Source organism: Dipodomys merriami, unplaced genomic scaffold (genome assembly GCF_024711535.1).
Source record: "Dipodomys merriami isolate MVZ:Mamm:240054 unplaced genomic scaffold, mDipMer1.0.p SCAF_644, whole genome shotgun sequence".
Classification (NCBI taxonomy): Eukaryota; Metazoa; Chordata; class Mammalia; order Rodentia; family Heteromyidae; genus Dipodomys; species Dipodomys merriami.
In genome coordinates, this window is record NW_027206229.1 from 436,624 (window position 1) to 461,317 (window position 24,694).

The window sequence follows — 24,694 nt, forward strand, 5'->3', positions numbered from 1 at the left end:
ATAAGTATGGCTTGTGATAGTCATAGTCCAACTAAGGGTTATTGTAATTGTTGTGCTGGTCTTTGGGCTTGAACACAGGGCCTAAGAACTGTCCCTTAGCTTTGCTCAAGGCTATTGAGCCACAACACATTTCTGGCTTTTTGGTGGTTAATTGGAGATAAATGTCTCATGAAACTTCCTGCCTGGGCTGGCATCAATCTGTGATCCTCAGATCTCAGATTCCCGAATAGCTCAGAATACAGCGTGAGCCATGGGTACTTTGCTAGTAATATGTTTGTAGGTGGAATTTCTTTCCTGGATTTCTTTTCTACAACTATTAGCCTTTCATTCCCTCCCTCCTTCCTTCCCTTCCTCTGTTAGTATAATTCCTCTCTCCGTTAGTATAACAATTTTAAATTCAAGGCCTCATACTTGCTCAGCTTGCTTGCTTGGTTGATTGGCATTTTTCCATTTGAGCCATGTCTCAGCCCAGCTCTTTGCTGGTTTTTTGTTTGTTCTTTTGTTGTTGGTTGTGGGGATTGAGCTCTGGGCCTGGGTGCTATCCCTGAGCTTTTCAGCTCAAGGCAAGCACTCTACCACTTGAGCCACAGCGCCACTTCTGGTTTTCTGGTGGTTAATTGGAGATAAGTCTCATGGACTTTCCTACCCCGGCTGGCTTTGAATCTTGATGCTCAGATCTCAGCCTCCTGAGTAGCTAGGATTACAGGTGTGAGCCACCGGCACCCAGCTCTTGGGCACTCTTTATAATAGAACTCCAAGAACTGACACAGTATAAGACACTGGGGAAAGCTTGCAGAGCTATCGAAAACAGAAATTTCCTTTTTTGCTTGCGGGCTTGAATACATGTTTCTTTTATGCTATGCCTCCAGCCTGGCTTTTTGCTAGTTAATTGAAGATGAGGTTTCATGGTTTTCATGGACTTTTCTGCCTGGCCAGCTTCCTTCATATCTAGAATTATATAGTCATGAGACACCAGTATTGGGTATTTATTTAGTGGTAAATGGAGTTTGAATTAGGGTCCCAAATTTGTTAGGTGGGTACTCTAACATTTGAGTTATTCCACCCATCAGATAGGAGAGTTAAATAGAGGACTGCTGAAGGCCATCATCCTCTTAATCCCAAAAGGGAAATTCCTAAATTTACACAGTTCTGAGTTTGCTCCAAATCTTTTTCTTTTTTTGTCGGTCGTGGGGCTTGAACTCTGGGCCTGGGCGCTGTCCCTCAGCTCTTCAGCTCAAGGCGAGCGCTCTACCACTTGAGCTACAGCGCCACTTCCGGTTTTCTGGTGGTTTATTGGAGATAGGAGTCTCGCGGTCTTTCCTGCCCGGGCTGGCTTTGAACCGCGATCCTCAGATCTCAGCCTCCTGAGTAGCTAGGATTACAGGCGTGAGCCACCAGCGCCCGGCTTGCTCCAAATCTTGTTTCTCCTTTTCTGACCTCTATATTCAGCAATCTTCCCTAAGTCCCAAGGGAAGTCCCTAAGGTTGAACATGGAACCACAGCTTACTGAATCCCAGTTTTTCTACAGTAATGTTGGTATCAGGCTACTCTGCAGAGATTACCCATTCCTAGCAGTGAAACTGAGTGGTGAGCTGCTGGTTTTCTTGCTCCATTTAAAATGGCAAATCCCTTAGGATCTCTCACATGCCCCTAGGACTCACCGCCCTCCGTTCCTCTTGTAGTTGTCTGGGACATAATGAGGCTGCAGAGAAGAAAAGAGATAGGTAAGCATATTGTGGAAACTGGCAAAACCAGACCTGATTTGGAGTCACTCAGGGTAAGGGAGGTATTCTGAAGACTATGTCTTAAGGTCAGAAGTTCTGCAGGGCACAGATGTTTTCTTAAAAATCATTTCCCGGGACTGGGAAGGTGGCTTAGTGGTAGAGTGCTTGCCTAGCATGCATGAAACTCTGGATTTGACTCCTCAGTACCACATAAACAGAAAAAGCTGGAAGCCCTGTGGCTCAAGTGGTAGAATGCTAGACTTGAGCAAAAGAAGCCCAGAGACAGTGCCCAGGCCCTGAGTTTAAGCCCTAGGCTCAGCAAAACAAAAACCAAACTAAACCAAGCCAAACCCAAAACACACACACACACACACTCTCTCTCTCTCTCTCTCTCTCTCTCTCTCTCACACACACACACACACACACACGCACACACACACACACACACGCACACAAAACAACAACAAAAACCTAAAAAATAATTTTCCCAAGCCAGGCACCGGTGGCTCACTTCTGTAATCCAAGCAACTCAGGAGGCTGAGATTTGAGGATTGCAGTTCAAAGCTGGCCTGGGCAAGAAAGTCTGAGATTCCTATCTCTAAATAACCACCAGAAGACCAGAAGTAATGCTATGGCTCAAAGTGGTATATAGTGCTAGCCTTGTGCGAAAAAGCTCAGGGACAGTACCCAGGACTTGAGTTCAAGCCCCACAACTTACAAAGAAAAAAAAGAAAATCATTTTCTCAAAGCCAGGCACCGGGCACCGGTGGCTCACACCTGTAATCCTAGCTACTCAGAAGGCTGAGAGCTGAGGATCGCAGTTCAAAGCCAGCCCAGGCAGGAAAGTCCGTGAGACTCTTATTTCCAATAAACTACTAGAAAACCGGAAGTGGTACTGTGGCTCAATCAGTAGAGCGCTCGCCTTGAGCTGAAGAACTCAAGGACAGCGCCTAAGCCCAGAGTTCAAGCTCTACCACCGACGAAAAAAAAAAAGAATAAACTCATAATTTTCTTTTATTTTTAAAAATTTTTCTTTCATTATTTATTTTTTTTTGGGGGTCCAGTCATGGGGCCTGAACTCTGGGGCCTGGGCGCTGTCCCTCAGCTCTTCAGCTCAAGGCTAGCGCTCTACCACTTGAGCCACAGCGCCACTTCTGGCTTTTTTCTTTTTGCTATGTTGTGCTGAGGAATCGAACCCAGGAGGGCCTCATGCATGCAAGGCAAGCACTCTACCACTGAGCTACCTTCCCAGGCTCTAAACTCACAACTTTCTATACTCTACCTTTGAAATAGTTAAAATTGAGGTTGTGAGCTGAGTACTGTGGTGCAGGCCTATAATCACTGCATTTGTGAGTCTGGAAGAGGAAGATCAAGAGTTCTTGGGCTTGAACTCTGGGCCTGAGCTCTTTCCCCCTCAGCTCTTCAGCTCAAGGCCAGCACTCTACCACTTGAACTACAGCACCACTTCTGGTTTTCTGGTGGTTTACTGGGATAAGAGTTTCATGGACTTTCCTGCCCCGGCTGGCTTTGAACCTCAATCCTCAGATCTCAGCCTCCTGAGTAGTTAGGATTACAGGCATGAGCACCTCCAGCGCCCGGCTTAAATATTGCTATCTTGTAAATTGATTATTTCAGATGTTTTTGCACAGTGATGGAAAGCAGATTAACATTCCAAGTAAAAGAAAATTCAAAGATGAAGAGCCTGTCATTTGAGGTTTTATCATAGCAAAGAGATGAATGATGAATTCCAAAATCTTCATGGAATAATGGATGAAAATTATCAGCCTATATTCCCAACAATTTCAAAGAAAAAGAGGCTGAAATAAAGATGTTAATAATAAGTATTTTCTGGGGCTGGGAAGATGGCTCAGTGGTAGCGCTTGCCTTGCATGCCTGAGGCCCTGGGTTCGATTCCTCAGCACCACATAAGCAAAAAGAAAAAAGCCGGAAGTGGCGCTGTGGCTCAAGTGGTAGAGTGCTAGCCTTGAGCTGAAGAGCTGAGGGACAGCGCCCAGGCCCAGAGTTCAGGCCCCACGACCGGACCCAAAAAACTAAAAAAATAGTAAGTATTTTCTTTTTCTTCTTTTTTTGCCAGTCCTTGGGCTTGAACACAGGGCCTGGGTCTGTCTCTAAGTCTCTTTGGGCTCAAGGCTAGCACTCTACCACTTGAGCCTCATTGCCATTTTCAGTTTTTTCTGAGTAGTTTATTGAAGAACTTTTCTGCCCAGGCTGGCTTTGAACCATGATTCTCAGATCTCACCCCTCTGAGTAGCAAGGATTTATAGGTGTGAGACACCAGCACTCAGATTTTTATAAATTATTGAGTTATTATATGTAAACTCTGCCTACCTATTTTTTTTTTTTTTTTGGTCCGGTTGTGGGGCCTGAACTCTGGGCCTGAGCACTGTCCCTCAGCTCTTCAGCTCAAGGCCAGTGCTCTACCACTTGAGCCACAGCGCCACTTCCGGCTTTTTTCTTTTTGCTTATGTGGTGCTGAGGAATCGAACCCAGGGCCTCATGCATGCAAGGCAAGCGCTCTACCACTGAGCCAACTTCCCAGCCCCCTGCCTACCTATTTTTAAGTATTTGAAACAGTTTTGGTATTATAGCACAGCCTAGCCTCAAACTTTTTTTTCTCTCCTGGTATTGAGGTACTCAGGGCCTTGACCTCAGGGCTCAATTGGCTTTTTTTTTTTTTTTTGGATCCGGTCATGGGGCCTGAACTCTGGGCCTGGGTGCTGTCCCTCAGCTCTTCAGCTCAAGGCTAGCGCTCTACCACTTGAGCCACCTTCCCAGCCCTCAATTGGCTTTCTCAATAGCATTCTACCACTTGAGCCACATATCCAGCTGGGGCTTTTATTGGTTAATTGAATATAGAGTAGTCTCTTGGGCTTTTCTGCTTAGGCTGCTTGCAGCAACAATTCTCCAGACCTCAGCCTCCTGAGTAGCTAAAATTGCAGGCATGGACCACTAGCACATTGGCTGGGCCTCAAACTCTTGATTCTTTTTTTTTTTGGTCTGTCATTGGGCTCAAACTCTGGGCTTGGGCGCTGTCCCTGTGCTCTTCAACTCAAGGCAAGTGCTTTACTGATTGAGCCACAGCGCCACTTCTGGTTTGAGTGGTTTTTATTGGAGATAAGAGTCTCACGGACTTTCCTGCACGGGCTGGCTTTGAACTTAAATCCTCAGATCTCAGCCTCCTGAGTAGCTAGGATTACAGGCGTGAGCCATTAGTGCCTGGCTTTTTTCTTATACTTCTTTTTTTGACTGCTTTTTTTTTTTTTTTTTTTTGGTTTGAATTCCTGTCTCTTACTACTTCAGCCATGTCTTCAGCCCTTTTATTTGGCTTTAGTTATTTTTCAGATAGGGTCTCACACATTTTTGCCCAGGGCTGGTCTTGGATCTCAATCTTCTTACCTATGCTTAGGTAGCCACGTAGCTGGGATTATATTTGTGAGCCACTGTGACCAGCCCTGGCTGTTAAATTTTGTCTGAGCAGGTCTCAAACTGTGATTCTCCTTTCTCTGTCTCCTGAGTGGCTAGGATTTATAAAGTGTACTGCCACGTTCAGGCTCTTTTTTTTTTGTTTTGAGACAGTGCCCCAAACTCATGATCCCCCTTTTTTGGTGCGAATTCTAGGGCTTAAACTCAGGGCCTGGATGCTATTCTTGAGCCTGTTTATTCTCAGGTGCTCTGCCACTTGAGCCACAGTTCCATTTCCAGCTTTTTAGTTAAGTGGAGATAAGGAGTGTCTCAGACTTTTTTGTCTGAGTTGGCTTTGAACCACAATCCTAGATCTTAAGTTTCCTGAGTAGTTAGGATTAGAGGTATGGGCCTCCACCTTGGCTCATGATCCTCAGATACTAGAAACTAGATCCTCTTGTCTGTATTGCTAAGATTAGAAGAGTGCCCCTCTCTCTACCCTACCCTTGGGACTTAATGTTGTTTTCCTACTCCAATCTCATGTAATGATCATGTTTTTTATATTTCTTAACTGTGTTAAAATTATTTTAATTGAACAAATTATTTTAATCAAAAAGTTTTCAAAATTCTTGCTATTGTCTGCTTAATTTTTTTTGTTGTTGTTGTTGGTAGTGGGGCTTGAACTCTGGGCTTGTGCCCTGTCCCTGCACTCTTCAGCTCAAGGCTAGTGCTGTATGGCTTGAGACACTTCCAGTTTTCTAAGTGGTTTATTTAAGATAAAGAGTTTCACGGACTTTCCTGCCTGCGCTGGCTTTTTTTAAAATTTATTTTTTATTTTTGGTTGGTCGTGGGGTCCGAACTCTGGGCCTGGGCGCTGTCCCTCAGCTCTTCAGCTCAAGGCTAGTACTCTACCACTTGAGCCACAGTGCTACTTCTGGCTTTTTTTTTCCCCTCCTGCTTATGTGGTGCTGAGGAATCGAACCCAGGGCTTCAAGAATGCAAGACAAGCACTCTACCACTTGAGCCAACTTCCCAGCCCCTGGGGTGGCTTTGAACCTCGATACTAAAATCTCAGCCTCCTGAGTAGCTAGGATTACAGGAGTGAGCCATCAGCTCTCAGTTTAAGATTTTTCTTTCAGTCGGTCGGTCATGGGGCTTGAACTTTGTGACTGGGTGCTGTCCCTCAGCTCTTCAGCTCAAGGAGAGCACTCTACCTCTTGAGCCACAGCACCACTTCCGATTTTCTGAATGGTTTATTGGAGATAAGAGTCTCACGAACTTTCCTGCCTGGACTGGCTTTGTACTGCTGTCCTCAGATCTCAGCCAACTGAGTAGCTAGGATTACAGGTGTGAGCCACCAGCGCCCACTGCTTCTTAAAATTTTAAATGTGAAGAACAAACAGAAAACTAACATGAAATCAAAAGGACATTAGGAAAGGTGAGGAAACAAAGAAAACTCATTGATGGAATAGCCCTGAATTGAAGAGACTGCTGAAATGTATGTGAGACAATGGATTTATGCAGTTGAATTGTCTCAGAAGCTGGAGATTTTCCCAGTCTGACATATAAACAGGACAAAAAAAGCAGATAGCATTTGAAGATTGTTACTATGACATCCATGCATGAGCCAGATTGTCCTAACATGTAGTGTTAAGAAAAGAAGGTGACTTACTGAGAAATCTCTTTTGGGAGTGAGCTTCTTGGGGAAATGATCAAAGGCATAAGGTTTGGTGCAAACAGGATAGCGGTTCCGGTGGATCTTGTAAAAGAGGTGTGCTGACTTGTCAAGCCGATAATCACAGATGTATACATCTTGCTCCTTCACCCCTTTGGGTCTACCTGTGAGTCCAAACATGGTTAAAAGAGTCTGATTTCCTTTTTTCTTCATCTAAGCTGCACAGAGGCCACCAAATACCTCTGGGAGAACAGCTCGACTCATAAAAGGAGGAAACACTGTAGCTATTTAGAGAAGTTGAAGAATTTGATAGTTCCAGAAGAAAGGTGAATTTCTATATACTAGGTTCCAAAATAGAGACAGAATATAAAAACAAAATGGATTAACACTGAATGGAGAGACCAGATATATAGAATGAATTGTAGGGGTTTCTGATTAAGTTTGTGAAAGCCAGGCATCAGTGGGTCACACTTGTAATCCTAGTTATTTAGGAGGCTGAGATCTGAGGACTGCAGTTTAAAGCCAACCCAGGCAGGAAAGTCTGTGAGACTCATCTCCAATGAACTACCAACAAGCCAGAAATGGTGCTGTGGTAGAGCACTGGCCTTGAGTACAAAAGGACAGGACCAGCACTGAAAAAAAAGGAGTTATGAGAAAAGACAAGAAGTGCAAGTATGAGGGAGGCACAACTGGAAGGAGTCACTGGTGTCCTAGAGCTGCAAACAGTTTGTCAATATGAAATGGAACATATATTATTTTGGACTATTTGCTATTATGCTGGGAGAAAAAGATAGGTTACTAAATTCTATAATAATGACAACTAACATATCAAATGTGATATATGTTTTTTGTCTGTTGTGAGACTTGAACTCAGGGCTTGGGTGTAATTCCTGTGGGTTTTTTTTTTTTTTTTTTTTTTTTTGTCCGTTGTGGGGCTTGAACTCTGGGCTTGGGTGCTATCCCTGCGCTCTTCAGCTCAAGGCAAGTACTCTACCACTTGAGCCACAGCACAGGTTTTCTAGTGGTTAATTGGAGATAAAAGTCTCACTGACTTTTCCCTCTGGGCTGGCTTTGAACCTTGATCCTCAGATCTCAGCCTCCTGAGTAGCTAGGATTACAGGCGTGAGCCACCAGCACCTGGCTTAATTCCTGTTTTTTCTTTTTGGTTGGTCATGGGGCTTGAACTCTGGGCCTGGGCACTGTCCCTGCACTATTCAGTTCAAGGCAAGCGCTCTACTGCTTGAGCTACAGCACCACTTCTTCTGGTTTTCTAATGGTTTATTGGAGATAAGAGTCTCATAGAGTTTCCTGCCTAGGCTGGCTTTGAACTGCGATCCTCAGATCTCAGCCTCCTGAGTAGCTAGGATTACAGGCATGAGCCACTGGTGCCCAGCTTATGTGATATGTTTTAAATCTGAGTAATAAATTGAGCAAGGGGCGGTTGTAGATTAATCTTTAAAATAAATGAATTACTAATCCCGTTTCAAACTAGAAAATTGATGTTAAATATCTTGCCCAAGAGCACACAAGCAAAATGTGACAGAGTTAGATCTTGAAATTAAAATGTGATAGAGTTAGATCTTGAAATTAGTACACAATACTAAAGTACTAGGGAAATGAACTCAGACATTAAGAATGGTATGGGCTGGGTGCCGGTGGCTCATGCCTATAATCCTAGTTATTCAGGAGGCTGAGAGCTGAGGATCATGGTTCAAAGCCAACCCAGGCAAGTAAAGTCCTTGAGACTTTTATCTTCAATTAACCACTAGAAAGCCAGAAGTGGCACCATGGCTCAAGTGGTAGAGTGCTTTCCTTGAGCTGAAGAACTCAGGGACAGCGCCTAGGCCCAGAGTTCAAGCCCCACTGACCAAAAAAAAAAAATTAGTATGGACAAGTGTGGGTACAGATCATTGGAAGCTGCTTGATTAGCTTGTGTGAAGTTCTGGGCTCAATTCCATTCCCCCAGACACACATACACACACATACCCAAAGAAAGACAGAAAAAAAGAAGAGAACAGGATGATTTATGTTGACCTATGAATAAGGCATATGAAGTAATTTCTTAATTATCCTACATCATTTACCTTTACAGTATGTATAAAGGTCCAATACACAGCAGGTCCCCACTACAGCCTCCAAGGGAATGATTTCATAGAGTGGCACTCGAAATAATTCATTGTGATAGAAACGCCGGGATGGAGAGTGGTGGGTTTCATGGGGACGGAAATAATGATGACCAAAGGCAAACCGTTCTTCTCTAAAAAGGTAAAATGAGAGGGAGATTTAGTTAATTGGCAAGATCCTAGAGAGTATCAGCTCTGCTGGTAGGGTATTGGGTACAGCTAGAAGAAAGAGATAGAACCTCAGCACATACTTTTCATTCTTCCAAAGTTTCTCAATTCGGAAGATGTCAAGTTTATCTCGGTTAATGTGAGACAAGAGTCGATAGGACTGCCGGACAGGATGGCCATCAGGGGTACGCCTACTATCCCTCATAAGATACACACAATCACCTAGAAAACAAAAGAACAGAGGAGAGTTAAAATGATAAATTCTTTTAGGCACCCATTTATCTCATTTAGTATCTACATAAAAGTATTCATAATCTAAAACAATATAAATATAAAAAATTAAAACCAGCAGTTTAGGGCTGGGAAGGTGGCTCAGTGGTAGAGCGCTTGCCTTGCATGCAATGAGGCCCTGGGTTCGATTCCTCAGCACCACATAAGCAAAGAGAAAAAAAGCCAGAAGTGGTGCTGTGGCTCAAGTGGTAGAGCGCTAGCCTTGAGCTGAAGAGCTGAGGGACAGCGCCCAGGCCCAGAGTTCAGGCCCCACGACCGGAAAAAAAAAAAAATAAATAAAACCAGCAGTTTAATGATGATAACAATTCTAAACTATGAGAGTGTATTTTTTCTAGTTTTTTTCTTTTTTGTGCTGTTCTTGGGGCTTGACTTCAGGTACTGGGTGCTGTCCCAGAGCTTTGCTTAACGCTACTACTTGAACCACAGTTCCATATCTGAAGGTGAAAGTCTCATGAACTTTCCTCCCTACTGAACTGAAATCCTCAGGTATCAGCCTCCTGGGTAGCCAGGATTATAGGCATGAGCCAACAGCACCCAGCCTTTTTTTTTTTTTTTTCCTAAAGTTAGCTTTTGGTCCTTTCAGCTGGGCTGGACTAAAATTAATTTTTTGTGAACTTGTCTTTTGTTGTTGTTTTCTGGTCATGGGGCTTGAGCTCAAGGTCTGGGTGCTGCCTGAGCTCTTTTTGATTAAGGCTAATGCTTTACCACTTTGAGTCAATTTTTGAGTGGTTAATTGGAGATAAGAGTCTCATGGGGACTTTTCTGCACAGGCTGGCTTCAAACTGCGATCCTCTGTTCTTTTTTTTTTTTTTTTTTTTTTGTCGGTCATGGGGCTTGAACTCTGGGCCTGGGCACTGTCCCTCAGCTCTTCAGCTCAAGGCGAGCGCTCTACCACTTGAGCTACAGCGCCACTTCTGGTTTTCTGGTGGTTTTTTATTGGAGATAGGAGTCTCACGGTCTTTCCTGCCCGGGCTGGCTTTGAACCATGATCCTCAGATCTCAGCCTCCTGAGTAGCTAGGATTACAGGCGTGAGCCACCAGCGCCCGGCCGATCCTCTGTTCTAAGCCTCCTGAGTAGCTAGGATTACAGGTGTGAGCCACTGGCACTTGGCAACTTCTCTATTCAAATTAGTATTATATGGTAGAGGGATGATAAATGTAAGCACAAGGTATGAAGATTTATTAAAGGCTATATAGGACAATAACTACTGTGAAGAAAGTAGGTACACTTTTCATTTTTTGTGCTGGGCCTGGAGCTTGAACTAAGGGCATGAGTGATGTCCTTGTTTTTTTTTTTTTTTTTTTGCTTAAGGATAGTGCTCTATCACTTGACCCATAACTCAAGCTTTCTTGGTACTTAACTGGAGATAAAAGTCTCATACAGGGGCTGGGAAGGTGGCTCAGTGGTAGAGAGCTTGCCTTGCATGCCTGAGGCCCTGGGTTCGATTCCTCAGCACCACATAAGCAAAAAGAAAAAAGCTGGAAGTGGCGCTAAGGCTCAAGTGGTAGAGCACTAGCCTTGAGCTGAAGAGCTGAGGGACAGCGCCCAGGCCCAGAGTTCAGGCCCCATGACTGTACAAAAAAAAAAAAAAAAAGTCTCATAGAGCTGGGTGCTGGTGGCTCATGCCTGTAATCCTAGCTACTAAGGAGGTTGAGATCTGAGGATCACAGTTCAAAGCCAGCCCGGGCAGGGTTCATTTCCAATGAACCACTAGAAAACCAGAAGTGGTGGTGTAGCTCAAGTAGTAGAGTACTTGCCTTGAGCTGAAAGTGCAGGGACAGTGCCCAAGCCCAGAGTTCAAGCCCTGTGACCACCACCACCAACAAAAACAACAAAAAAAGTCTGAGTTTCCTGTCTGAGCTGGCTTTAAACCATGATCCTCAGACCTCAGCCTACTGAGTAGCTAGGAATACAGGTATGAGACACCAGTGTCCAGCTGAAAGTAGGTACTTTCCTTTAAAAACAAACAAACAAACAAACAAAAAAACTGGTTGTGGGGCTTCAAATCTGGGCCTGGGTGCTGTCCCTCAGCTCTTCAGCTCAAGCTAGCACTCCACCACTTGAGGCACAGCACCACTTCTCGCTTTTTCTGCTTATGTGGTGCTAAGGAATTGAACCCAGGGCCTCATGCATGCAAGGCAAGCACTCTACCACTGAGCCACCTTCCTAGCCCCAAGTAGGTACTTTCTACTGTTTAGAAAGGTCAGTTTTGACAAGTAGAGTGAGTGCCTATATACATACCTTGACGAAGCAGTAAGTCATCTCGAAGCAAACAGATGAAGTAGACACAGCCAGGTTGAGCATAGTGGGGCCGAGGGATCATGGGTACCTCCTGAGGAGCAGAATATGTTAAGCCTACTTTTTTTAAGGACAAGAAAACCCCAAACAAACCTGAAATTCCCATTTAAGACTTAAGTGTTAAAAGTCATTTCAACACACTATATGTATGAAAACAACACAAAAACAACTAGAATAATTAAATCTGGAAAAGTGAAGGTAGATGACAAAATTGACAGACTATTTCCAACAATGTTCTATGAAGCATTAACTGTGCAGATGCTCTGTGCAGTCTAGAAGATATGAAAATGTATGAAGGGGGACTCTGATTATTGCAATGTTAGGGAACGCTACTAATAGTTAGTGTCCAAAGGTCAGGAAATCCAAACATTCTGCAATGCATCCCTCACAATGAAAAGCTGCCCACCTAAATATGACAACAGCACTATTGATAGAGATGCTGTTTAAATCCTTTCTTTCTTACAGGTGATTCTGTCCAAGATCACACAAATAAGAGAGTACCTAGACAAGATACTATTTTAAAAAATTGGTATAAACTTTAGTATAAGAGTTAAATTAGGTTAAAATGGACAACAGAGAAAATGGCCCTTTAAAAAGTTGGGCAAATCATTGGCCTTCTTTCCTGTAAAGCACTTTGAGTCCAGTGCTTTTTTTCACAGACCTTTTTTACATCTTTTCATAGATGGTATTTACAGTACAAAGTTCCAGATTTTGCTCTGGCTCCAGTGGTAGAGTGCAAGCTTTGAGGGGGGAAAATAAGTTCGAGATTTTATAAATGAATCCTCTTTTGTAAAATGGACAGAAATTAGAAAAACTTTTCTAACAGATTTCTAAGTATTTTTCCATAGATTTCTAATTATTTTATTCTTCCTTTGATCATGCTTCTGAAAAAAAAACAAAGGGTAAGAATAATTATACTCAATGTAAAGTTGAAAAAACTGAGTGTGTTGGTTATGGTGGCATATACCTATAATCCTAACTACTCAGGAGGGTAAGATCTGAAGATCATGGTCCAAAGCCAGCATTGGCAGGAAAGATCTTGAGACTCTTATCTTCAATTAACCACCAAAAAAGCCAGAAGTGGAGCTGTGGCTCAAGTGGCAGAATACTAGTCTTGAGCTTATACAAGCTCAAGGACAGTGTTCAGGCCTTGAGTTCAAGCCCTAGGACTAGTACAACAGCAACAACAACAATAAAAAACCTGAGTTTAGGGGCTGGGAAGGTGGCTCAGTGGTAGAGCGTTTGCCTTGCATGCCTGAGGCCCTGGGTTCGATTCCTCAGCACCACATAAGCAAAAAGAAAAAAACTGGAAGTGGTGCTGTGGCTCAAGTGGTAGAGCGCTAGCCTTGAGCTGAAGAGTTGAGGGACAGTGCCCAGGCCCAGAGTTCAGGCCCACGACTGGACCCAAAAAACCCCCCAAAACAAAACAAAACAAAACAAAAAAACACACCTGAGTTTAAGATTCTGACTATAAGCCCAATGCTGGGGGGTGGGGGAAGGGGAGGGAAGAAAAGGAAAACAAACCTATGAAAAGAATGAATATCCAAGGAATTTGCATAGTAGGAGCATGTGTTATATTTCCTACTTATAGATCATAATTTCATTAGAGGATATTTTACCCTTTCCACAGGCCTTGGGTCACACTGTTCACAAAGGTAGTGTTCCACATCTGAATTCACTCCCATACAGTCACAGTGCTGCCACACCTGTGGAAAAAGGTACAGTTGAGGAATGACAGGGGGATTTTAACCTTATTGAGAGAAGTCTTAGGGGCTAAGATTTATAATCCTGTAAGATTCATGGCTACATTTACATATATGGCAATGAGCTCATATTTCTAAAGTTAGGACACTGTGGTTTAAATCCAGCCCTTGGCTCCTCCATCAGAAGTTATATGTGAATATGTGTAAATATACACATAGAAATACATAAGAGGGGGTATTCAGGTTATAAACTATCCCTAATATTTTTCCAGGTAAAACACTGGAAATCCTGAATACTATCTTTTTTGATTCAGATTATGTGAGAAGTGTACAATGGAAGATGGACAGAAAAATGGAGGCAGAAAAAGAAGGAATAAATGAAGTAGATAAAAGAAGAAAGCAATATGGTGAGCAGTGAGGGATAACAAAGCTAAGTTAGACCATAAAAAGCCTTCAAATCAAGCCAACAGAAACATGGGCTGCTTCCTTGAAGATGGTCACCATGCTCATCAGGACCAGGATTCTGCTTCACCTTCTAACCCTCACCATGCACTTGTCACACTGGATCATGAGGCCTTCATCCTTGTAGAGGCCACATATACAGCGAATAACATCATCATCCTTTTCATGCCCATTTTCCTTCTCAGAGACTGAGGTTTCACTGCTATCTGCTTCACTTGCTGTTTCTCCTACAATCTCATCAATTTGTGCTGATGCCTCATGCCGGGCATTGTAATAGGCCTTTCGGAGGCGGCAAACATCTCTCCCAATTGGGGATTTACGCCCATAGTATTTCTAAAGAAAACAAAAGAAAATGTTAGATTTTCTTGATTTGGCTCAAAAATACAACTGAAAAAGTAGCATAGTTTTTTTTGTTGTTGTTGTTTTTGTTGGTTGTGGGGCTTGAACTCTGGGCCTGGGCGCTGTTCCTCAGCTCTTCAGCTCAAGGCTAGTGCTCTACCACTTGAGCCACAGTGCTACTTCCGGTTTTCTGGTGGTTTATTGGAGATAAAGAGTCTCACGGATTTTCCTGCCAGGGCTGGCTTTGAACCTCTATCCTCAGATCTCAGCCTCTTGAGTAGCTAGGATTACAGGCATGAGTCAGTGGCACCCAGCTCAAAGTTTTTTTTTTAACTCTCCCATTTTGGATAATAGATTTTTCTATACCATTAAATAGCGACAAAAGAGTATCATGGACTTCCTGTCCAGCATGGCTTCAATCTGTAATCCTCAGATCTCAGCCTCCTGAGTAGCTAGGATTACAGGTGTGAGCCACTGGTGCCTAGCTACAATGTCTCGATAATATAAGATTGTACACTGTAATAACCCTCCCAGAAGTACTTAATAGAAATGATTGCCTTTCCTAATCAGAAATATGAAGATTGAGGTAAAAATCTTTTAAAAAATTTAAAAATCTTTGAAAAGAGGTAAAAATCTTAAAACTTCTACAATTTCAGACCAAACTTAAATCTGAGTTTGAAGGCAGTGAAAAATACCTCTGTATTCCGAAAGACCTTGAGCATGTCAGCATCAAAAGCTTCCACTGTCTTATAATAGCCAATGAGGATTTGCTTTTCTATGGTGATAAGATCTAGAGGATCAGAGATCTTCTCATAATAATCAGCATTCCTGGAATACAAAGTCAGGATGTCAATCTGGTACATTAAGTATTTTTCTAAAACTTGGATAATTATCACAAATGTGTACCTACTTCTTCTTTGGGGGGAGGTTCAAAAGTGGAGCTGCCAGTGATTGTCGGGAAGAATCTGCAACAAGATGCATGGCTTAGTAGAAAGAGTACCACACAAGACAGACAAATCTTAGTTCCATTTTCTCTATTTTAGTGTGTGTGTGTGTCTGCACGTGCCCATGCGCGCACCAGTCCTGGGGCTTGAACTCAGGGCCTGGGTGCTTTCTCTGAGCTTTTCTGTTTAAGGTTAGTGCTCTACTCCTTGAGCCATAGCGCCTCTTCTGGTTTTCTGGTGGTTAATTGTAGATAAGAGTCTTACTTTCTGGCCCCAGCAGGCTTGAACTGTGATCCTCAGATCTCAGCCTCCTAAGTAGCTACAGGTGTGAGCCCCTGGCACCCAGCTTTCGCTTTTATTTATTTTTGATTAATTGGAGATAAAAAAAAGTCTCACTGACTTCACTGCCCAGGTTGGCTGCAAACTGTGATCCTCAGATCCCAGCTTCCTCAATAGCTAGGATTACAGGGGTGAATGAGTACCCAGTGGTCTTGAATATGTTAAGATAACAGCACTGATATAAAAAAAGAATGATTTTTTTTTCCTGTTGGTCGTGGAGCCTGAACTCTGGGCCTGGGCACTGTCCTTCAGCTCTTCATCTCAAGGCGAGTGCTCTACCACTTGAGCCACAGCCCCACTTCCAGCTTTTTTTCTGCTTATGTGGTGCTAAGGAATCGAACCCAGGGCCTCATGCATGCAAGGGAGGCACTCTACCACTGAGCCACCTTCTCAGCCCACAAGAATGAATTTGGATAGTGTTATGGTCACCTTTGTAAGAGATGATACCATCACAGATCTCTTTGAAGATCTGGGCCAGACGAGCAGCCCGAGCAACTTCAACATTTTCCTCTGCAGCTGCCAACCGCCTTGTGCGAACAGATCGAGCTGTTTGCAGGGCAGAGAACTGGGTCATGAAGACATCTGGAAGGAGAAAGTGAAAATTAGTTTCATGAAATGGGAAATGTTATATATGGCTTTCTCTTTCCCAAAGGATTCCTGCCATTTGCTGTTTTTCTTATTGTGATTAAATAATTACATTAAGTAGAGCTAGTGGATATACAGTTCTTTTTCTTCTTAAAGAAAAACTGGAGGGGCTGGGAAGGTGGCTCAGTGGTAGAGCATTTGCCTTGCATGCATGAGGCCCTGGGTTCGATTCCTCAGCACCACATAAGCAAAAAGAAAAAAGCCGGAAGTGGCGCTGTGGCTCAAGTGGTAGAGCGCTAGCCTTGAGCTGAAGAGCTGAGGGACAGTGCCCAGGCCCAGAGTTCAGGCCCCACCACCGGACCAAAAAAAAAAAAAAAAAAAAAAAAAAAGAAAAACTGGAAAACACTGGCATCTACCATAGAAACAAATGTTTCATGAGGAACCAAATTGTGTATAGTGCAGTACTTGGAAATCTGGACTCAAAATGGGTTTGCTGGCATGTGAATTCTGGCTTCAATATTTATTATGTGATTAGCCTAAACTAAAATAGTGATGGTACTTTCTTCATTAGTAAAGTATGCAGATTAAGTGAGATTGATTGATTATAGTTCCTACATAACTGTAATGACAAATGCAAATGATGGAGCCCAGCTTTCTACTGGTTGTGATGGGGGAATGATGGAAGGAGTAACCACGATCAAGATATATTATACTCATAAACTGGTGGATTGAATTGAAAGCCCTTGTACAATAATTTTTTTAAAAAAGGCAATTTTTTTTTAAAAAGGAAGAACCTCTCTTTCGCACCAAGTTTTGAACCAAGAAACTTTCTAATATCAACTTCCTGAATAGCTAGGATTATGGGAGTCATTGTGTCTGGCTGAGGTAATGCTTTCAATGTGGTTACCTCAGTACCTGGCAAATGAATATTAGAAGACTTGAATTATTTAGAGTGTGAATTCAAAGAAATGATATCAAAATTCAAATATACTGAATGAATATAAGGCTTTGGGTATATTTCTTTTTTCAATTTTCTTTTTCTGTGATGCCAGGAATTAAACCCAGGGCCTCACATTTGCTAGGCATGCTCTTGGAACACTTGAGCTATACTACTAGCTTTTGGGGTAAATTTCTTTTGCTTTTTTTTTTTTCTTTTTGGCTGTGTGACCTGAACTCTGGGCTGGGCACTGTCTCTCAGCTCTTCAGCTCAAGGTTAGCGCTCTATATCCCTTGAGCCACAGTGCCACTTCTGGCTTTTTCTGCTTATGTGGTGTTGAGGAATCAAACCAGGGCCTCATGCATGCAAGGCAAGCACTCTACCACTGAGCCACCTTCCCAGACCCTTCTTTTGCTTTTTGTGCCAGCCAGTACTGAGTCTGAACTCAGAGCTTCAAGCTCTTGCCTTTTTTGTTTTATTTTGTTTTGTCATGGCTGCAGAACATTTGACCTGTACCTGTACTTCTGACTTTTTTGCTGGTTAACTAGAGACAACATGTCTGGAGATCTCAGATTTGTCTGCCATGGCTAGCTTCAAACTGAGATGATACTCAGATTAACCTCCTGATAAGACTATAGGCCTGAACTACTGGACTTGGCTAAATTTCTTTTCTTTTTTTTTGCCAGTCCTGAGGCTTGAACTTAGCGTCTGGCACTGTCCCTGAGCTTCTTTTGCTTAAGGCTAGCACTCTACTACTTGAGCCACAGTGTCACTTCTGGCTTTTTTTTGTTTATGTTGCACTGAGGAAGTAAGCACTCTATCACTAAGCCACATTCTTAGCCCTGGCTAACTTTCTTAATCTATTAAGTTACCCCTTAGCATATTATTTCATACACTATACAAAATAATTTTACCTTGGAGGGGAAAAGCAATTAAAAAACATGGTTTCTAGACCTTATTTTGTGTGTGTGTGTGTGTGAGTGTGAGCGTGTGTGCGAGCACCTGTCCTGAACTCAGGAGTCTGGCCACTGTCCTTGAGTTTTTGTGTTCAAAGCTGGTGCTCGGGGCTGGGAAGGTGGCACAGTGGTAGAGTGCTTGCCTTGTATGCATAAGGCCCTGGGTTCGATTCCTCAGCACCACATAAGCAGAAAAAGCCGGAAGCGGTGCTGTGGCTCAAGTGGTAGAGCGCTAGCCTTGAGCTGAAGAGCACAGGGACAACGCCCAGGCCCAGAGTTTAGGCCCCATGACTGGAAAAAAAAAAAAAAGCTGGTGCTCTACCACTTGAGTCACAGCACAACTTCTGGCTTTTTTGGTAGTTAATTAGAGATAAGTCTCCTGGACTTTCTTGCCAGGGCTGGCTTCTAAATGTGATCCTCACACCTAGACTCTTGAGTAGCTAGGATTATAGGTGGGAGCCACTGGCACTTGGTTTATGGACCCTTTATTTTCAGTTAGAAAGGTCAAGTTAGTTTCTCATATTTTACTCTGGTCTGTAAAGTAGATGAAGTAGGAAGTGTTAATATCGTTGACTCAGAAATAGGAAACCTGAAGCTTTGTGTATAAAAGTGCTGATGTGAATGTAGCAAAAAAAGTCTTTAAGGGCTGGGAAGGTGGCTCAGTGGTTAGAATGCTTGCCTTGCATGCATGAGGCCCTGGGTTCGATTCCTCAGCACCACATAAGCAGAAAAAGCCGGAAGTGGCACTGTGTCTCAAGTGGTAGAGCGCTAACCTTGAGCTGAAGAGCTCAGGGATGGTGCCCAGACCCAGAGTTCAGGCCCCACGACCGACCCAAAAAAAAAAAAAAGTCTTTAAGTTTATAGGGATGGAGTTTTTCTACCCATATTCAATTTGGCATCACTGTTTACTTGATATGCAGGTATTTTCTAGGTAGGATACAATACAGAAGGCCCACTGTCTATCTCACATATTGTGTGACTATTTCAGACTATATACAATGTTTGGGATTTCTCCTAATTTTGTAGAGTAGGCACAAGGAAGTTGAAGACATGATGGAAAAGTTGTGACAGATATATCATCATTGATTAATACTTGTAATCTGGTCCATACTACATGTTTTAATAGAAGAAAATAATGTATTAATTTTTGGGATAATTTTGTGGAATGAAAAATTCTCTATGCTTTACCAGACTTAATATTCCCATCATCTCGGCAGATGCCATTCCAACGGGAATATAATGATGCTGAGTGAATATTATCACTGGTGTGCTTTACTTCCTCCTGTTTCTGATGAATCTTCTCCCAGTTTCGGACCAAGAATACATGATGCTTTAATACAAAGTTCCTGAAAAAGGAAAAAATTCTTTTATCATTAATTCAGGAAGCATTTATGTTTACACAAGCCAGTATTCAGTGTAATTAGCTCACGTATGTTAACCTAGCTACTGCAAAAGATAATGACATATGCAATATTCAATTTCGCATATTTTTTTTTTTTTTTTTTGGGTCAGTCCTGGGGCTTGAACTCTGGGCTGGGGGCTATCCCTCAGCTCTTCAGCTCAAGGCTAGCAATCTACCACTTGAGCCACACCTTGAGCCACACCCCACTTCTGCTTTTCTGAGTGGTTTATTGGAGATAAGAGTCTCACGGTCTTTCCTGCCTGGGCTGGCTTTGAACCATCATCCTCAGATCTCAGCTAGGATTACAGGCGTGAGCCACCAGCGCCTGGCCCTCGCATATTGTTTTTTTGTCAAACAACATAAAAATTTTCCTATATTATTTATAAACATCTGGAAAACAACATTTAATTGCTCCAAATGTGTTGGTAGAAGAAGCAGCCAACTTGCTGGCTAAGAAACTCAACTGGTAGAGTGCCTTCTTAGTAAGTAAGCTCAGTAGGAAACCAGTATAAGAACCCCTCCCCCAATCCATGCTACTACCAAACAACAAACAACAACAAAAAGAACAGAGGGTAGGAAGGAGAGAGAATGATCCTACTATCTCAGCCTCCTGAAATAGCTAGCATTGCAGGCACGAGCCATTTGTGCCCCAGCTACTTAGCCAATTTTTAGTCTTTTGGAGTTTTAAAAATTCCCCAGGCCAGTGGGACACAGGTGGCTCATGCTTGTAATCCTAATACTCAGAAGGTTAAGATCTGAGAATGGTGGTTTGAAGCCAGCTGGGGTAGGAAAGTCCATGAGATTCTTATCTTCAATTAGCCAAAAGAAAAACTGGAAGTGGAGCTGTGGCTCAAAGTGGCAGAACATTACCCCTGAGCAAAAGAGCTAAGGGACTGGGAGTTCAAGCCCCATAATGAGAAAAAAAATTCCCCGTGCCAATGTGCAGTCAAAACAAGAGAACCACTGAACTAGATGTACAAGGTTAAATGTACAGAAAAATACTGTAAATAAGGATATACTTTGTAAAACATTGGAATGTGTAATATAGGAATTTGTGGAAAATGTTCCAAGACAACTTGAAAAACAGGACACATTATTTTTTTTTTTTTTTAATTTTTTTTTTGGGTGCGGTCATGGGGCCTGAACTCTGGGCCTGGGCGCTGTCCTTCAGCTCTTCAGCTCAAGGCTAGCACTCTACCACCTGAGCCATAGCGCCACTTCCGGCTTTTTTCTTTTTGCTTATGTGGTGCTGAGGAATCGAACCCAGGGCCTCAGACATGCAAGGCAAGCGCTCTACCACTGAGCCACCTTCCCAGCCCCAGGACACATTATTTTTGATAGGGACAATTCTTATTTGAATATAGAGAACAGCAGCAATAACCAATAAAAATTATTTTCATAGTTATCAAAACATGATTCCTAATCTTCTCTTTGTCATTGACTTTTGCAGAAGTTTGATGAAGCATATGGAACCTTTCTCTGAAAATATTATTTTTAAATTACTTTAAAATTAAGTCAAACTTCTATGTTTTTTTTTTTTGGCCAGTCCTGGGGCTTGAACTCAGGGCCTGGATCCTGTCTATGAGTTTCTTTTGCTCAAGGCTAGCACTCTATCACTTGAGCCACAACACCACTTCTGGCCTTTTCTGTTTAGGTACTGAGGAATTGAATCCAGGGATGCTAGGCAAGCATCCAGGGATGCTAGGCAAGCACTCTACCTACCAGCCCCCTAAGTAATTTTTAATACATAAGATTAAAAGGAAACCAAGTATATTGAGACATAGGTTTCAAGAAAATATCAAATAGCCAACTTCTGATGACCCATGCCTATAATCCTGGCTACTCATGAAGAAGATCCATGAGACTCTTAACCTGAAATTAACCACACACACACACAAAAAAAAGCCAGAGGGGGCTGGAAAGGTGGCTCAGTGGTAGAGTGCTTGCTTTGCATGCATGAGGCCTTGGGTTCGATTCCTCAGCACCACATAAGCAAAAAGAAAAAAGCCGGAAGTGGTACTGTGGCTCAAGTGGTAGAGCACTAGCCTTGAGCTGAAGAGCTGAGGGACAGCGCCCAGGCCCAGAGTTCAGGCCCCACGACCGGACCCAAAAAAAAAAAAAAAAAAAAAGCCAGAGGTAGAGGTGTGGCTCAAGTGGTAGACTAGTCTTGAGCAAAAAAGTCCAGGCTCCGAATTCAAGCCCCTGGATCAGCACTGAACAAAAGACAAACTAGTATGGGTTTCCATTTTTACTACAGCTATCAACCTAGTATGCTGTTTCTGTTGATGACAGGTATAGTCAATATGTTAATCTAGACTTTATATTTCCTTACTGTTTTCTAAAAAACCTATCGACATAGAAAAGCCTACTGACATAAACTGGATGTTGGTGGCTACTCAAGAGGCTGAGATCTGAGGATTGTGGTTCAAAGCCAGACTGGGGCAAAAAAGTTCATGAGATTCCTTTTTTTTGCCAATCCCAGGGCTTGAACTCAGGGCCTGGGCACTGTCCCTGAGCTTCATTTGCTCAAGGCTAGCACTCTACCACTAGAGCCACAGCACCATTTCCAGCCTTTTCTGTTTATGTGGTACTGAGGAATTGAACCTACAGCTTCACCCCTGCTAGGCAAGCACTCTACCACTAAGCCACATTCCTAGCCCCTGTGAAAGTCTTATCTCCAATTAACCACCAGAAAACTGTAAGTAGTGATGTGGCTCAAAGTGGTAGAGTGCTAGCATTGAGCAAATAGAGCTCAGAGACAGTGCCCAGGCCCTAAACTCAAGACCCACTATTGACAAAAAAATAAATGAAAAATTTCCTATGTTGGGGCTGGGAAGGTGGCTCAGTGGTAGAGCGCTTGCCTTGCATGTCTGAGGCCCTGGGTTCGATTCCTCAGCACCACATAAGCAAAAAGAAAAAAGCCGGAAGTGGCACTGTGGCTCAAGTGGTAGAGCTTGAGCTGAAGAGCTGAGGGACAGTGCCCAGGCCCAGAGTTCAGGCCCCACGACTGGACCCCCACCCAAAAAAAATTCCTATGTCACCTCCTATATTAGATAGGGAAGTTTTTTTGTTGTTGTTGTTGTTGTTTTGTTTTTTTAAATGTCGGTCATGGGGCTAGAACTCTGGGCCTGGGTGCTATCTATCAGCTCTTCAGTTCAAGGCAAGCACTCTACCTCTTGAGCCACTGTGCCACTTCTAAGATAAGGAACTTTTTGGTTCCCCTTTTTGAGGCAGAGACCACAGTCCACTTTTAGCAGAAAACAGCAACAGAAGATAGACCATGGATCTTCTGCAGCTTGCTTAACATTAAAATGGAACAAAGCAGGGTGCCGGCTGTCAAGCCTGTCATCATAAGTACTCAGGAGGCTGAGATCTGAGGATCACCGTTCAAAGCCAGCCTGGGCAGTAAAGTCCATGAGACTCTTATCTCCAATAAACCACCAGAAAACTGAAAGTGGTGCTGTGGCTCAAGCAGTAGAGCGCTAGCCTTGAGCTGCAGAGCTGGAGGACAGCACCCAGGCCCAGAGTTCAAGCCCCATGATCAACAACAAAAAGGAACAAAATCATTTCGTAGGAAATGAAGCAGGACAGATAACGTAAGAAAACTGTATTAATTTTTACAAATATCAAAAGGGCCAGACTTGGAAGATATAGAGTAGTTGGTCCAAAAATCATAGCAATTTTGAGGTGGAGATAGATATAACTGGTATCTTGAAGTATTTATGAGATCTGTAACTCTCTAAACACATACACACATGCAAAACACATATGTGGATGCATGTATACACACATACACTTTGCCAATTATCTTATTTGAAATAAGTGCTAAGTTTTATTTAGAATTTAGAAATATAAAGATGTCATTATTCCCTTCATCCAATGTCATAGAATCTGGAAGCCCTTGGCTTAAGATATCTTGTACCAAAAAAAGATCAACTGTATCAAGTTTAATAATTTTTAAGCCAATATAAAGCAAAAAGAACTCAGGTTTAAAAAACACTTTACCTTTCTCTATTAGACATTGGTTTCATCTGTAATTGGGGGGCCAATCTTGTTGGGGTATTAATATTTTCACTGGGCTCCTCAGAAAGATGGCCTCTCTAAAAAAAAAATTAAGATAAAAATTAAGAAGATTGATCAGAAATCATCTCCAAGAACATTAAAACCAATCTTAAGATGCCGTTCTTTGGCAAGCTTCTTATTCTAGTAATTACCTCAGAGCAGCTCATAAAACAGCTTTCAGATATAAGTCACAAAATTGTTAATTTACCCGTTTCTTCAGTTTGTGCTTAGATTTTCTCTTCTCTTTTGATCGTCCAGATTTCTTATGTGTGGTCATGGGTTGGCTGCTTTTGCTGCTGGTCAGTCCGTTCATGCGTTGACTCTTGCCTCCAATGATTCCTCGACATTTCTCAAAGCCACACTTACAAAGTTGCTTTTAAGAAAATGAGAATATTTTTTAGGTCTCCTATACCACCCTGAAAGAACACAATATCATCTGACATCCAAGCTAGGTGAGGTTTGACTAGTTAGTATTTTCGAAGAATAGTTTTTAAGCCTATTGTCACTCATTTGTAACAGCAAAGATCATGCTTGGAACATCTGGGCTACCAAGGTTAGGTATGAATCAAGGAATTTAACTTAAAAAGGAAAATAGATGAAATCATAATAAGTAAAAATAGATTCCCTTTGGAGAAGAAGATAACATTCAAGGAAATCTTCTACATTAAAAAGACCTCTGGGGCTGGGAAGGTGGCTCAGTGGTAGAGCGCTTGCCTTGCATGCATGAGGCCCTGGGTTCGATTCCCCAGCACCATATAAGCAAAAAGGACAAAAGCCAGAAGTGGTGCTGTGGCTCAAGTGGTAGAGCGTTAGCCTTGAGCTGAAGAGCCGAGGGACGGCGCCCAGGCCCAGAGTTCAGGCCCATGATTGGACCAAAAAAAAAAAAAGATCTCTGCTCGTGCTGGTGGCTCAAGGCTGTACTCCTCAGGAAGCTGAGATCTGACAACAGTGGTTCAAATTTAGCCTGGGAAGGAAAATCCCTGAGACTTATCTCCAATTAAGCACCAAAAAAGCCAGAAGTGGTAGTGTGGCTTAAATGGTACAGAAAAAAATCCTTGAGGGGCTGGGAAGGTGGCTTAGTGGTAGAGTGCTTGCCTAGCATACATGAAGCCCTGGGTTCGATTCCTCAGTACCACATAAACAAAAACACTATGGGTCAAGTGGTCGAGTGGTAGTCTTAAGCAAAAGAAGCTCAGGGACATTGTCCTGGCTAAGTTCAAGCTCCAGGATTGGGAAGAAAAAAAAAGTCCTTGAGCAAAAAA

The 24,694-nt window shown here is 42.8% G+C and overlaps 1 protein-coding gene across 3 annotated transcripts in view; it reads right to left on the reverse strand.

The window, feature by feature from the left end:
* Positions 1 to 24,694, reverse strand: part of LOC138815514 (histone-lysine N-methyltransferase ASH1L) — a 143,033-nt gene that overhangs the window by 4,087 nt on the left and 114,252 nt on the right. For all 3 annotated transcript variants that reach the window (XM_070004973.1, XM_070004974.1, XM_070004972.1), the window contains 13 exons: positions 23,641 to 23,805; positions 23,376 to 23,470; positions 19,157 to 19,314; positions 15,920 to 16,072; positions 15,118 to 15,172; positions 14,903 to 15,035; positions 13,953 to 14,201; positions 13,323 to 13,409; positions 11,647 to 11,737; positions 9,197 to 9,335; positions 8,907 to 9,079; positions 6,820 to 6,986; positions 1,662 to 1,702 (listed from right to left, as the gene is read on the reverse strand). In XM_070004973.1, coding sequence (XP_069861074.1) covers positions 1,662 to 1,702; positions 6,820 to 6,986; positions 8,907 to 9,079; positions 9,197 to 9,335; positions 11,647 to 11,737; positions 13,323 to 13,409; positions 13,953 to 14,201; positions 14,903 to 15,035; positions 15,118 to 15,172; positions 15,920 to 16,072; positions 19,157 to 19,314; positions 23,376 to 23,470; positions 23,641 to 23,805 — 1,706 coding nt within the window. The remainder of the gene's footprint in view (positions 1 to 1,661; positions 1,703 to 6,819; positions 6,987 to 8,906; positions 9,080 to 9,196; positions 9,336 to 11,646; positions 11,738 to 13,322; positions 13,410 to 13,952; positions 14,202 to 14,902; positions 15,036 to 15,117; positions 15,173 to 15,919; positions 16,073 to 19,156; positions 19,315 to 23,375; positions 23,471 to 23,640; positions 23,806 to 24,694) is intronic.